Source organism: Prionailurus bengalensis, chromosome D1, assembly GCF_016509475.1.
Source record: "Prionailurus bengalensis isolate Pbe53 chromosome D1, Fcat_Pben_1.1_paternal_pri, whole genome shotgun sequence".
NCBI lineage: Eukaryota > Metazoa > Chordata > Mammalia > Carnivora > Felidae > Prionailurus > Prionailurus bengalensis.
The window spans coordinates 59,886,591-59,900,742 of NC_057346.1; the positions used below are offsets into that span (position 1 = coordinate 59,886,591).

Below are 14,152 nucleotides of genomic sequence, written 5' to 3' on the forward strand. Positions count from 1 at the left end.
GAAATAGGTGCAGGTGAATTGACAGATAAATTGAATAGACAAAATAGAAACTGTAGCACATACCACATAAATAAAATCTAGGTAGAAATGATCTCTTGCATGATTATCGCACGTAGAAATTTTTGGAGTTAGAAGTAGAGAGGTTTATAAAATGCCTGTGATAGTTACATGGAGAGGCTAATGGTAGAAAAGAGACTTGAGATATCCATACATACATACACACATACACATCTCTTTCTATAAATGGCTAGAAATGGTGGCTTAAATTGGTAGGTTTTTAGTTGTAGGTGAACAAAATTTTTACAAAATAAGTCATACTGGAAATTAAATAATATTATTAATATTTAGAAGATAAAAATGATAAAAATGTCCCCAAAGAGTTCAGAATAGAACTATTCTTAACTACGGAGAAATATATGGGTATGCTTTGTTTCTTTCATGTAGGTGTATAAAGAGATAAGTGATTGGAGTTTTGTACCTACATGAGTGAATTTTATATATGTACAGATTTAAACTACAGCGTATATGCTTTCAAAAGTTAGCACATGATTATTAGTCCCATGACCCCGTTTTTCCCAACAGCATATAATTGATTCTGGGGACTTTCAGGATCATGACAAAACCCTTAGCATTGAGGAACTAACTATACAACATTACTGAATCTCGTATCTTAGAGCTGGAAGAGAGTGTGCACACAAGCAAAGGTACTGTGTAAAGTTATAGAAAACATGCTTAGTCATTAAGCTGAAGTCCTCAGGTTTGGGAATAGCCCTGGTACAGGTGGCAGCGTCCCCTGGTGGTGAATGTCTGTAGTTCATATTGCTCCATTTTCTTCTCAGGGTTCTGATGTTCAGGAGTCTGGTCCAAGCCCCTGGCTGGCTAATCCTTCCATTCGGAGGACGTTCTTCCCAGATCCCCAAACGTATGTAGCTACCAGAACGGAGGTCCTTGTCCACTTCTCAGTTCTTTCTCCCGAAAAGAGAAAGGCTACCAAGTCACTCACAGGCACACAAGCCCTGCCTGGTTTCCCCCCACTTAATTACAACCTCAGGACCTAACCCTATCTGTATATCAAACTGGCTTTCTTGGTTAGAGGTCACTGACTTAGGTAAGAGGAATGGAGTCTCTTTTCTGAGTGAAACCTAGTGCTCTCTGTTTCCCTGCAGGAGCACCAAGGAAATTTCAGAGCTTAAGAATATCCTAAAGCAGCTGCAGCCAGGGGCTTTGGGACGCTCAGCCTGCATGGTACTTTCAGCTGCCCGCAGGGTGCCCCCCGTGAGTATGGCAAGCACAAAAAACATCCAGGCAGAACCAGGTCCCAGTCATCCAGCCAGCACAGGTGAGTCCCCATGACCTACCTTTGGCTCCTTGCTCTCCCTGGCACCATCCTTCCTCCCTGAATCCACTGCTGCTATAGAAGGGTGGCTTACAAATGGGACTTCCTGTGGGAGAAAAGACCATTGTCAGTGTCTTGTTACCAGAGGAGAAGTCAAATACTATATAGTAATTGAAATCAGGAATCTTTATTTCTTCGAGCCTCAATTCCCCCATATTCACAATGAAGGAATTAAACCAAATAGTATTTCGGCCTTTTGCAGTATTAATGTTTTGTGATCACTTCAGAAAGACAGTTAAGTCAGGGTGATGGTGTATGGAGCTTGTTGGGGAAATAAAGTAGGGGAATAGCATGGTTTTATCACAGAGGAAGAAAAGATTCAGCATTTTGGAGCTCCTACTTAGCTCTAGACATTGCTAACACACTTCTACTAACTTAACTATTTAATGTTCATAACAAATTGTGAAGTAAATACTGTTATACTCATTTTACAAAAGAATCTGAGGTATTTCTGAATCACACAGCTAATAAATGGCAAAACCAGGATTTGAACGCCAGAGTTCTTGTTCTTTTTACTGTTCTAGATAGCAAAAGAGAAAACAAGTAGAGTTCTCACTGAAAACGTTTGGTTTCACTCATTGCTTCACTGGGAAAATTTTTAAAAAGGAAACAGGTGATTTGTCATTTCAAAGAACTGACCAAAATTACTGAAATAGTAAGGATATTATCTCATGGCAGAAATAGGGTACATTGTTTGTCTACTGTTGCACGATGAATTACCCCAAAACTTGGTAGCTTATGATAGTATTTATCATTTCAGTTACTCATGGTTAAGAATCCGGGCATGACTTAACAGCATCTTCGAGCTCCAGATCTGACACAAAGCTATAGTCCTTTCAAGGCTCCACTGGAAATGATCTGCTCCCGAACTCAGTCACATGGTTGTTAGTAGGATTTAGTTCCTCGTGGGTGGTGGTGGGACTAAGGCTTCCCTCAATTCCTTTGCCATGAGAGCCTCCTCCAGGAGCATCTCACAATGTGGAAGCTTGCTTCATCAGAGTGAACAAGCTAGAGGGCAAGAGAGAGCATGCTAGTAAGAAAGAAGTCAGTCCGGGGCGCCTGGCTGGCTCAGAAGAGCATGTGACTCTTGATCTTGGGGTCAAGAGTTCAAGCCCTATGTTGGGTATAGAGATTACTAAAAATAAATAAACTAACTAAAAAAAGAAACAAGTCGGTCTTTTATAACTTGATCCCAGGAGTGGCATCCCATCACTTTTGCCATATTTTATTCATTAGAAGCAAATTACTAGGTTCTGCCTAAATTCAAGGGGAGGCATGACTACCAGGAGGCAGGAATCAATAGGAGTCCTTTCAGAAGCTGACTACCACATAAGGAAGGATGTAGTTTATTATTTTAAGAGACAGAAAATGGGAAGGAGCTAACCTTTTGGGGGCACCCAGTCAGCTGGACACTGGAGCTATGAAAGTACCTACAAACTTTCTATATAACTCCTATATATAACTCCTAACTCCTATATAAAGTGTTTCATAAGTTCTGAATAGCTAGACAAATGGTTGTTGCTGGATTTTGTTGCCACTCATTTGACAGATATCTGAACATCTCTGTGTTCAAGGCTCCATGCTAGGTGTCAGGGATTCCACAGCACAGAAAATAGCAGTTCTCCTACCCTAATGGAGAGGCATCTCCATGTAATATAAGTAAGTCTACAACTGCAAACTGTGATGAGTACTTCAAAGGCAAAGCATAATAGGATGATCGGATTTAGATTAGAGAATTCAGGGAAAGTGCCTCACAGGAATTAATATTTCATGTGAGACTTGAAGAGTGAGAAAGAATTAACCAGGAAAAATGGATAGAAAGACTATTCTTAAAAGAAAGAACATCATGGGGCGCCTGGGTGGCTCACTGCATTAAGCATCCAATTCTTGGTCAGCTCAGGTCATGATCTCACAGTTCATGGGTTCCAGCCCTGAGTCTGACTTCTTGCTGACAGTGCGAGGCCTCCTTGGGATTCTCTCTCTCTCCCTCTCTCTCTATCCCTCCTGTATGCATGTGTGCTCTTTCTCAAAAATAAATAAACGTTAAAAAAGGAAAAAGGGGCACCTGGGTGGCTCATTCAGTTGAGCATCTGTGAGTTTGAGCCCCGTGTCTGGCTCTGTGCTGACAGCTCAGAGCCTGGAGCCTGCTTCAGATTCTGTATCTCCCTCTCTCTCTGCCCCTCCCCCTCTGTCTCTCTCTTTTTCTCTCTCTTTCTCTCTCTCTCAAAAATAAACATTTAAAAGCAACAAAAAAGAAAAAAGAAGGAACATCATATGTGAAGGGCTTTTTGTTAATGAGCTAGATTTAATGAGTATTTCTAACACAGAGCTCAGACCAGAAGAGCAAAACTCAGAGAATAATGTGGGCAGGACGAAGAGACGGAAAGTGCAAGCTCACAGGTGAGTAGATCAACCTGAAAGAGCCAAATCACCTCCCCAAACCTTATTGTCCACCTACACCTGTCCTTCCCCCACTTGTGTCTTAGTTAGATCACCGAGTACCATTGTGTCTTGATCTCATGGTCTAGACCCAGAGGGTAGTAGAGAAAAGATGTCCTTGTCCACATGTTGTCAACTAAGCAAGGAGGTAGCTCTGTAGTAAATCAGAATCTGAAGATGGGTACTCTGTATCTCATGGACTTCATTAAAATTGAAATCTTTTTCTGCTTTAAAGAACACTACCAAGAAAATAAAAAGACAAGTGACAGAATATGTGAGAAGATATTTGCATATCATATATCCAATAAGGGACTTGTTTCTAGAATAATAGAGAAAGCTTACAGCTCAACAATAAAAAATAACCTAATTTTTTAATGGACAAAAGATCTGAATAAACTTTCCTCCAAAGAAGGTAAACAAATGGCCAATTAGCACATGAAAAAATGCTTAATATCTTTAGCCATTAGAGAAGAGCAAATCAAAACCACAGTGATCACACCCACTAGGATAGCTGTAATCAAAACGACAATAGCAGGGGTGCCTGGCTGGCTCAGTCTGTGGAGTATGCAACTCTTGGTCTCAAGGCTTTGAGTTCAAGCCCTACACTGGGTGTAGAATTTACTTTAAAAATACATGACAAAAAAGAAGAAGAAGAAGAAGAAGAAGAAGAAGAAGAAGAAGACAATAACATGTTGGCAAAGATGTGGAGAAACTGGAACTTTCATACATTGCTGGTGAAAATGTAAAATGGTGCAGCCACCTTCATAAACAATTCTTCAAAAACCTGAATATAGAGTTACCATAGGACCCGACAATTCCGCTCCTAGGAATAGACCCCAAAGAATTGGTAGCAGGTGTCCACACAAAAACGTATAGTCAAATGTTCACAGCGGCATTATTCATAATAGCCAAAAAGTGGAAACAACCCAAATGTCCATCAACTGATAAATAGATAAGCCAAATGTGGTGTATTTATACAATAGAATATTGTTCAACCATTAAAAAAGAATGAAGTACCGGGGCGCCTGGGTGGTGCAGTCGGTTAGGCATCCGACTTCAGCCAGGTCACGATCTTGCAGTCCGTGAGTTCGAGCCCCGCGTCGGGCTCTGGGCTGATGGCTCAGAGCCTGGGGCCTGCTTCCGATTCTGTGTCTCCCTCTCTCTCTGCCCCTCCCCCGTTCATGCTCTGTCTCTCTCTGTCCCAAAAATAAATAAACGTTGAAAAAAAAAAAAAATTAAAAAAAAAAAAAGAATGAAGTACCAACACACAATATGGATAAACCTTAAAACATGCTAAGTGAAAGTAGTCAGAAAAGACCACACATTATATGATTGCATTTACGTGAAATGTCCAGAATAGACAAATCCATACAGATAGAAAGTAGATGAGTGGTTGCCAGGGTCCTGGTGAGGGTGGGTGTGGGAGTGACTACTAATGGGTTTAGGGGTTCTTTTGGGGGTGATAAAAATGTTCTGGAATCCGATAGTCGTGGTGGTGACACAACCCTGTGAATATCCTAAAAATGTTGAATAGTATAATAGGATGAATTTTATGGGCTGTGCATTATATCTGAATAAGAAAAAATAATTTTAAAAACCTGAGAGAAATAATAGAACTTCTGTTCTCAGATGGTCAAGGTTAAGTGACCTCCCTCAAGTTGGGTACATCAAGTGGGAAAACCAGGACTCCAACCAGGGCTTTTGGCTCCACATCAATGAATCCACACTCTTCTGTCCTAACTGGAGGCTCCTTTAGCCTTTGTGGCCTATTATTAATAGCTGGTCTTTATTCTCTGTCACAGGCCTTTATCCAGCTCGAACTCTCAGCCAAACCGGAGGGGGATAGCAAAGGCAGGGCAGAGAGAACACCAGCGACCCCAGGCCCAAAGCAGTGGGGTCCAGGATAGTGCGCTGTGCCCCATCTGCTCAGGTGAGCTGCTGGGGCATAGGGGTTATTGTGGGACTGCTAGGTATCCCTTGAGGCAGGATTAGGAGACCTGGGAATGCTGCCAGGGAACATTCGAGCTGGGACTCCTGCTCTTCTCCACACACATACAAGTCTATATTGAGGACATGCTCACACTGTGTTGGCCCAGCTGAGGCAGGGACACAGGCCCTGTCCCCAGGAGAAACATGAAACAAAACAATATAAAATACTAGCAGAGAGGGCCTAGCATTTCCTTCACAGCTTTTTTTCTCCATGTCCCAGTTTTCTAAGTCCCTGTTCAAATGGTACTTATTTGCCAAGTCTTGTCTCATCTTAGATAATCTGTCCCAACCTGCAACCCTGCAGCATTCTCTGATTCCCCAGTGCTTAGCACTTCTCCCTTCTGCTTTGTGTCACAGTTGCTTGTGGCCTTAGCTTATCTTTACCCTTGACCTCTACAGTCCAGAAGGACAGGCCTGGGTTTACACCCCTCAGCTCCTGGCACAGTGTAAGGCATACAGTAAACCCTTGATAAATGTTTGGTGGATTCATGAGCGGATAATGTCAGGAGTAGACTATCCAGCCAGAGTAAACTTCCTGCAAAAACAGCCCGCACTGGGAGCAGGCCCAGCTTTGCTAACCTCCTTCTCTCCCCCTTAGGCTCCTTCAGCATCAAGGTTCTTCCCTGGCATGCTGCGACTTGTGGAGAGACCTCCCCACCTCACCCAGCCTCTCCCTCCTCATCACCATCTTCATCGCAGTCTGTACTGTGGGTGTCCTCCCCGGACAGCTCACCACCCACTTCCTGGGTCCAGTGCCCTTTATGCCAGTTGGACTTCTCAGCAGGAGAAGTAGAAGAACATGCCAGCATGTGTGGGGAGTTCCCTCAGGCATGAGCCATGAGGTCCTGTGGTTTTGGCTCCCCTTTCCTCAGTGACTAAAACTGGGGAGTGGATCTCTTGACCGAGGAGAAGAGCTAATAAGGCCAGCCTGCCCTCTCTCCTTCTCTCCACTCATTCCCCCAGGACTCTGCCTCAGGGTACCTCTGGGCCCAGCCTGCTCTCCACTCCCAGTTGTCAAGGCTTCTGTCACCATGGCACCCTGTTCTCCCAAAGACAGTTCCATCCTTTTCCCCTTTGGAACTTGTGGGATAGAATTGATGATCTCTCTGGGGCTTTGGGGCATAATCCAGAACATCTTCCTCTCAGTGAGTGATGAGCATCCTCATGCCCATTTTCCTGAAAGGAAAACTGGACCCAGTGAAAACAGATGGGACCCTGTGGTATACTGGGAAGTTGAGTGCTTTTTGAGCTTAACTCCCAGTATCCTTGGTGGGTTCCCTCCCTACATACAATCAAGTAACAGTGTTGCTGTATGACCTTAAGCAACTTGAGTTCTTCATCTTGGACTCAATTAAGCATCCTGCTTGCAGAGCAATTCCAGAGATCAGATGGGTTAATGACTAAGGAATAGTTCTAGGCTTGGCTATGGAACCTTGGACAAAACCCAGTCCCCACCTGTACAATGAGGCAGTTGGACCAGAGGGTCTCTAAGGTCCCCTCCACCTATAACATTCTAAATTCTATTCCCACACCTTCCTTGAGCAACTGTGTCCTCTCCCCTTTCCCAGAAGTTTTCACTGTGTGGTATTCATCAGTTCCTCTGGTCTCCAGGGTACAGGGCAAAGGGGGAGCAGCTGGTCCTGGCAAAGGGAGGGCCAAGGGCGGGGTTTTGAACTCAAGTGTAGGAAAGAGGAAGCTGGGCACAGTCAGGGGAGTAGCCAGAGCAGTTCAGTCCTTCGGTCCCTGCCAGCCTAGGTGGGTGCAGCCATGGACCTCCTCACGGTAAGAGGCCTGTTCTCCTACCATCCCTCATCCTGGTCCCATTTCTGACCATGATTAAAACAGTAGATTGAGCCACAGGGACAGTAAGGATATCCTAGCTGCCATGGAGGTGATGAACATTGCCATGTTGGTGGAGGAGAGCCCTTGGAGTCCCGAGCCTGGGCCCAGAGAGGAGCCCTGGGGGTGGGCTAGGCCTGGTACAAGAGAAGGACAAGACAGCACTGAGGGAGAAATGCTACCAAAAGCAGGATTGGGCAACGCCAAGGTAGGTTGGTGGGGAAGGAGCATTGGGATGTTCTAGGAGGCCAGGACAGAGCTGAGGGGCTTGGAGAAAGCCCAGTTCAAAGACCCTCCTGTGTGGACATGTCTGGACCTGTCCTTCAGAGGCTCTGGGACTCTCAGAGGGATGAGCAGCTGGAAGATGAAGTCAACAAGATGGGAGCTGGGTCCTGGGCAGATCCTGTGGTAGATTCCGAGCATGGCCCCGTCCACCTGCTTTAACCTACCCTTTTTCAGGGTGCCCATGCTAACCCAATGTGTGCAGGTTCCTGTGAGGGTAGAAGTTGTGCTGGGGAAGGGATCCCCAGCCAGACCCAGGCTTGGCACTGCCTTTAAGGATCTACACAATAAAGTCGTGACTAAGAAAATGTTGGTAATCTTCAGTGCTGCTGGCCTTTAAGATGGAGGCAGGTAGCCGTAAACTAAGGAATGAAGGGAACATAGCTCTAGAAACTGGAATGGGATTTTCCCTTACAGCCACCCTCTCCTGCCAATACCTGGACTTTTTAGCCCAATGATACCAATTTCTGAATTCTGACCTCTAGAACTGTAAGAATAAATTTGTATAGTTTTAAGCTAATGGTTTTTAAGAAGAGAAAGATGCTTTTTTCAAGCAAGACCAATTTTCTTAATATCAGTATTTCAGTAAATGAGATTATTTACTAAAAGCTTACAAAATCTATACAAGAAACTACTATGGTATGAAAAGGTATTTCCAAAATGATTGATTCCCAAAAAAACATGGCAATGAAATTTATCCCCTACACAGACATAATTTTGGGGGGACATTCATGTCATTATATAAGATGATTACATTGGATAAAACATATATACTAAAGTGTAGGATGTACATTTGATATAGAGTTTAATTTCAGATAAAGGTGGTAGCATTGTTAATTTCCTGCTTAAAAGAAGAAAGTGGAATCATTTATTTGTATTATTACATCCCACATTTTCGATGTTTCAAATAAGTAAAGATTCCAGAAATCCAAAACTAGTAACAATAATTCCTATTTGAGTTGAGAAGTATCATAAAAGTAGTTAAGAACACTAACTCCTAAGCCAGACTACCTGGGTCCGTATCTCATCAAAGTGGCTTAGCATGTCTGTATGTCAGTTTCCTCTCCTGTTGAAGGGGGTGTGATCACTCCTACCTTACAGGGTTATTGTAAGGATAGTTACTGTACTTGTGAAGTGCTCAGATAATGAGCATATATAGGCACTACACTAAATGTCCTTTGAAAGCAACACTGTTAGTATGTGTTTGGGCTAAAGCAAAATAGAACAGTGGCTGGGTTGAGGGCTTAAAGATGGAAGGGTGAGGGAGGCCTCAGAGCAAAGGGGGTTGGAGACTGGGGATCCCACCCTCTCCATCCTTTATACAGCCACAGCCCAACTGGACGGAGATTGTCAACAAAAAGCTAAAGTTCCCACCTCCGCTCCTGACTGCCATCCAGGAGGGCCGCCTGGGCCTAGTGCAGCACCTGCTGGAGTCCGGGGTGGAGGCTTCAGGCAGCGGGCCAGGCGGGCCCCTGAGGAACGTGGAGGAGGCCGAGGACCGCTCCTGGAGGGAAGCTCTCAATCTGGCCATCCGGCTGGGCCACGAGGCCATCACCGATGTGCTGTTGGCCAATGTCAAGTTTGACTTCCGGCAGATCCATGAGGCACTGCTAGTGGCAGTGGACACAAACCAGCCAGCAGCGGTGCGTCGCCTGCTGGCCCGGCTGGAACGGGAGAAGGGCCGCAAAGTGGACACTAGGTCTTTCTCACTGGCTTTCTTTGACTCCTCAATTGATGGCTCACGCTTTGCCCCTGGTGTCACTCCCCTCACCCTGGCCTGCCAGAAGGATCTGTATGAGATCGCACAGTTGCTCATGGACCAGGGCCACACCATTGCCCGGCCCCACCCGGTCTCCTGTGCCTGCCTCGAGTGCAGCAATGCCCGCCGCTATGACCTGCTGAAGTTCTCCCTGTCCCGCATCAACACCTACCGAGGCATTGCCAGCAGGGCCCACCTCTCGCTGGCCAGTGAGGATGCCATGCTGGCTGCCTTCCAGCTCAGCCGGGAGCTCAGGCGCCTTGCACGCAAGGAACCTGAGTTTAAGGTTGGTTTCTCATACTTTCTCCTGCCCTTGGCCCCCTGCATCTGTCCTTCCACATGGTCAGGGGTAGGCTCGTGGTGGGTGTTCCAGGAAGTGGAAAACAACAGAAAGATAATGAGACCTAGTTCTGTTCTCAGTAAATCTCCATTTATATGGGAAGAGAGCCATCACTCTAGGGCCACCTAGATTTATGGGGCAGCACAAACCCCACCCTAGGGATGCCCTGGGTCTGTCTGAGGAAGGAGGGAGAGCACAGATAGAAAAGCAGCTAGAGGGGCGCCTGGGTGGCGCAGTCGGCTAAGCGTCCGACTTCAGCCAGGTCACGATCTCACGGTCCGTGAGTTCGAGCCCCACGTCAGGCTCTGGGCTGATGGCTCAGAGCCTGGAGCCTGTTTCCGATTCTGTGTCTCCCTCTCTCTGCCCCCTCCCCCATTCATGCTCTGTCTCTCTCTGTCCCAAAAATAAATAAAAACGTTGAAAAAAAAAATTTTAAAAAAAAAAAAAAGAGAGAAAAGCAGCTAGACAGACTTAGAGATGACATTCAGTGGGACCCGTCCCTTCTTTTAAAATTTTTTTTTAATGTTTATTTTTGAGACAGAGAGAGCATGAGTGGGGGAGGGGCAGAGAGAGAGAGAGAGAGAGACAGAATCTGAAGCAGGCTTCAGGCTCTGAGCTGTCAGCACACAGTGCAACGCTGGGCTCGAACTCATAAACTGAGAGATCATGACCTGAGCCAAAGTCAGATGCTTAACTGACTGAGTCACCCAGGCGCCCCTGGGACCCATCCTTTCTGAAAACCTACTGTGCAGCCCCATATTGAGCATTGTGAGTTGGAGCCTCGAGCTTGTGATCGGCAAGAGTGAGGTGGACAAGCCACTCCTAGGATGCTCAGCTTCATTGGAGTGCCTCTGTGGAGGGTGCTCCATGGTTTCCAAAACCTAGAAAAGGGAGGTCAGGAAGCTACAGCTGTTGTGTTCCATGCAGACTCCTTCAAAGAAGCAAAATTAATCTTGGCTGCACAGCCAGGAGGTTTAATAACAAGTGAGGAGGAGGAGGAGTAGGGAGGATATTTGCAGTAGGGGGTGCAATCCAAGCAAGGCTGTTGGGTAGGAAAAGTACACATGGTGATGAGTACAAGGGGCTGCTCGGGACAGAGAAGGAGTGAAGGGGAGCGGGGGAGGCCTGGAAGCGGGGACTGGTCAGGAGCCTTAAATACCACCAGCCCAGTCCTGTCCCTCACTCATCCACCAGCACCCCCTCTGTGCCAGGCACACTTGGTCCCCAGGCTCGAGATTACCATTAGGTGGAGAAACAGAGTTCTGAGGCAGGATGTGGCCCATGCCAGGTGCACTGGGGAAACAGCATGCTGTTTCACCAGAGTTATGGAGGGATCAGAGCCCCCACCTCACAGATAGCAGGAAAGAGCCGTTCCTCTGAAGGACTTTCCCTCCGTGCTCACAGTGGCCCACTGAAGGAGGCAGCACTGATTGTCATCCCCACCCTCCAAGCCAGGGAGCTAAGGCCTGCATAGGGGAAGCACCTGGCCCAATGTAATACCACCTGAGGGACAGTGCTGGGTGCAGGTCTAGCCTCCCCAAATTCTTGCCTGCATTCTCTCTGGGATTGGGGCCCTGAGTAAAAGCGAGAATAGATTGGGTAAAGTGGAGCGAGAACTGCCTTACTCATGTCTGCTTCTAACATTGCTGGCACAGATTCTCATGTAAGGTAGGTCCTCAAAAAACTCAATGAAATGAACACAAGAAAGGCATAAAGAAGAGGATGAGAAGTGGAACAGGAAACAGGGACCAGGAAAGGAGGTACAAGGGACTGGCAAAGGTGGTAGAGGGGTTTGGGTTGCAGTGACTTAGTGATGAGGTCGATGGAGCACCAGAGAAGCAAAGTTGACACAAGAGGCCCCTAATTATAACAAGGAGGAGAGCTGAGGTGGCAGAGAAGGAACGGAGGACTCAGGGTGACATCATATGTGGGGAGGTGATGGCCTGAGGCAGCACAGAGGTAGCCAGGCCCACTGTTGGGAGGGTGGAGCTGACTTACCAGAGCTGTGTCTGCAGGGCGGTGGGCATACACAGATCTGCTTCCCTGCAGCCTGAGTACATTGCCCTGGAGTCGCTGAGCCAGGACTATGGCTTTGAATTGCTGGGCATGTGCCGGAACCAGAGTGAGGTCACCGCAGTACTCAATGACCTGGGTCAAGACAACGAGACTGAACCTGAGGCTGAGGGCCTGGGCCAGGCCTTTGAGGAAGGCATCCCCAACCTGGCGAGGCTGAGACTGGCCGTCAACTACAACCAGAAGCGGGTCAGCTGGGCCCTACCTACCTCCCCCACCCCTGCCCTAATCCCTGCCTTGCCCCATGGCTAGGTATTCCCTAGTCCAGCCTAAATAAGTCCTCCCCCTGCCCTCTGAGACCTGATCCTGAGCACCCTTCTAGCTAGCCCCTGGTCCTGTGGGCCTCCCCAACCCCCTTCTTACCTTCAGTCTAAGCCCCTAACCTCTCCCCAGGCCTTGGAAGTCCCATTACCCACCAGGACTCTACCTTCAGACCAGACATCTGGCTTTTATTCAGCTCTGCCTCTGGCCTATTGAGTTAGTTTGGTCCAGTCTTCTGTTGTTAAACTTCGGTATCTCTCTGTGTTCAACAAGAGTAAACTAGATCTCTCAGGGCTTACATACCAAGTGATTCCATTATTCCTTACCTTATTAGATGCCTGCCCCCATAAGCTGAAGACATGCTTCCTTTCTAGCCTCTCCCACCCCTTACTCCTCCATCTCACCTATCTTCAGATATCCTATCTCACCAGTAGCTTAACCAAAAACTTTCCTTCATAATGGCTCCCCTGGCCCTGCCTCCCAAAACATCAAATCCTACTCTCCCTGTTCCTCCCCTCCTCAAGACTGGTGCCCCACATCTCTAAGAAGGCAGAAAACCCTGTGGGTTCTGGGACTCTGGTACCTAGTTCCACCCACCACTACCTGGCTTAGACTCAAGAAAGAAAGAGGAATCCAGAGAGTCCAGAAAAGTCTTTTGAGTTAAGCTTCTCCCTCACAGACTAGGAAACCAAGGCCTAAGGGTGGGGTCTGCCCAAGGTCACATGGCAAATGAGTTGCCTCTCTTCTGAGCTGGCCTGAGAAGAAATATGGTTCGTCTCTGGGGCAGGGAAGGCAGGACTGTGCACACAATTGGCTCCCCCTCCCTTCCCTGCCTGGTAACCACCCACGCTGCTCACGCGCCATCTCTGCTTAGTTTGTAGCACACCCCATCTGCCAGCAAGTCCTGTCTTCCATCTGGTGTGGGAACCTGGCTGGCTGGCGTGGAAGCACCACCATCTGGAAGCTCTTTGTCGCCTTCCTCATCTTCCTCACCATGCCCTTCCTCTGCCTCGGCTACTGGCTGGCACCCAAGTCCCGGGTACTAAGAAAAAAGTTAATGATAACTGTCACTTATTGCGCACTTTGCTAATGTTCCCATGAAGTCACTTGAAGTGGCCCTGGAAAGTAGGTAATACACTTTCATTTTATAGAGGAGGCATGGGGAACAGAAGTGCTCTTTTTGTCCAGGGGACGCAGTAAATAGGCCAGTCCCGATTTAAACTGAGGTCTCTCTGCCTCCAAAGCCTGAATCTTATGTACGACCCAAAATCTCCTAAAGAGACCCCCGCCCCAACCTACAAATTATTTGAGAGCCTGTATGGACCTAGCTATCTTTATTCCTTCATTTCAACAAGCATTTCCTTGAAACGCTGCTGTGAGCTGGGTGTTATGCCTGATCCGGGGGATATAATGTTAACCAGGTGAGAAACAGGGAGAGTGGTGTCCCAGGGAGCAGAAGCAGCTTGTCTGCAGGCCGAGGGGAGGGAGAACATAAAGTATCAGTGAGACGGAAAGAATTTCTGGTTGCTGAAGCATACGTACAAATAGTGAGTGATGGGGAGCAGGCAGGGGCCAGGTCTAGCAGTGCTTTATAAGCAGTGATAGAAGCCATTGTAGGATTTTAATGGAGTGAGTGATCCCTTTAGTTATGTGCTTTAGAAAGTTCTCTCTACTAGAGGCATGAGGATGGGTTGGGGAGAGGGTAGGAGTTAGGGAGATGGTCGTTGTCTGAGATGGGGACACAGGAGGAGGAAGAGAAGGAACCAGTTTAGGA

The 14,152-nt window shown here is 47.0% G+C and overlaps 1 protein-coding gene across 1 annotated transcript in view; it reads left to right on the forward strand.

Annotated features, from left to right (window-relative positions):
• The window catches only part of XNDC1N (XRCC1 N-terminal domain containing 1, N-terminal like), a 38,259-nt gene that overhangs the window by 10,150 nt on the left and 13,957 nt on the right, over positions 1-14,152 (forward strand). Inside the window, 11 exon segments of the mRNA XM_043580366.1 lie at positions 840-922; positions 1,167-1,339; positions 3,724-3,796; positions 5,638-5,765; positions 6,423-6,531; positions 6,609-6,613; positions 7,058-7,084; positions 7,420-7,436; positions 9,271-9,990; positions 12,094-12,306; positions 13,253-13,417. Of these exon segments, the coding sequence (XP_043436301.1) occupies positions 840-922; positions 1,167-1,339; positions 3,724-3,796; positions 5,638-5,765; positions 6,423-6,531; positions 6,609-6,613; positions 7,058-7,084; positions 7,420-7,436; positions 9,271-9,990; positions 12,094-12,306; positions 13,253-13,417 (1,713 nt within the window).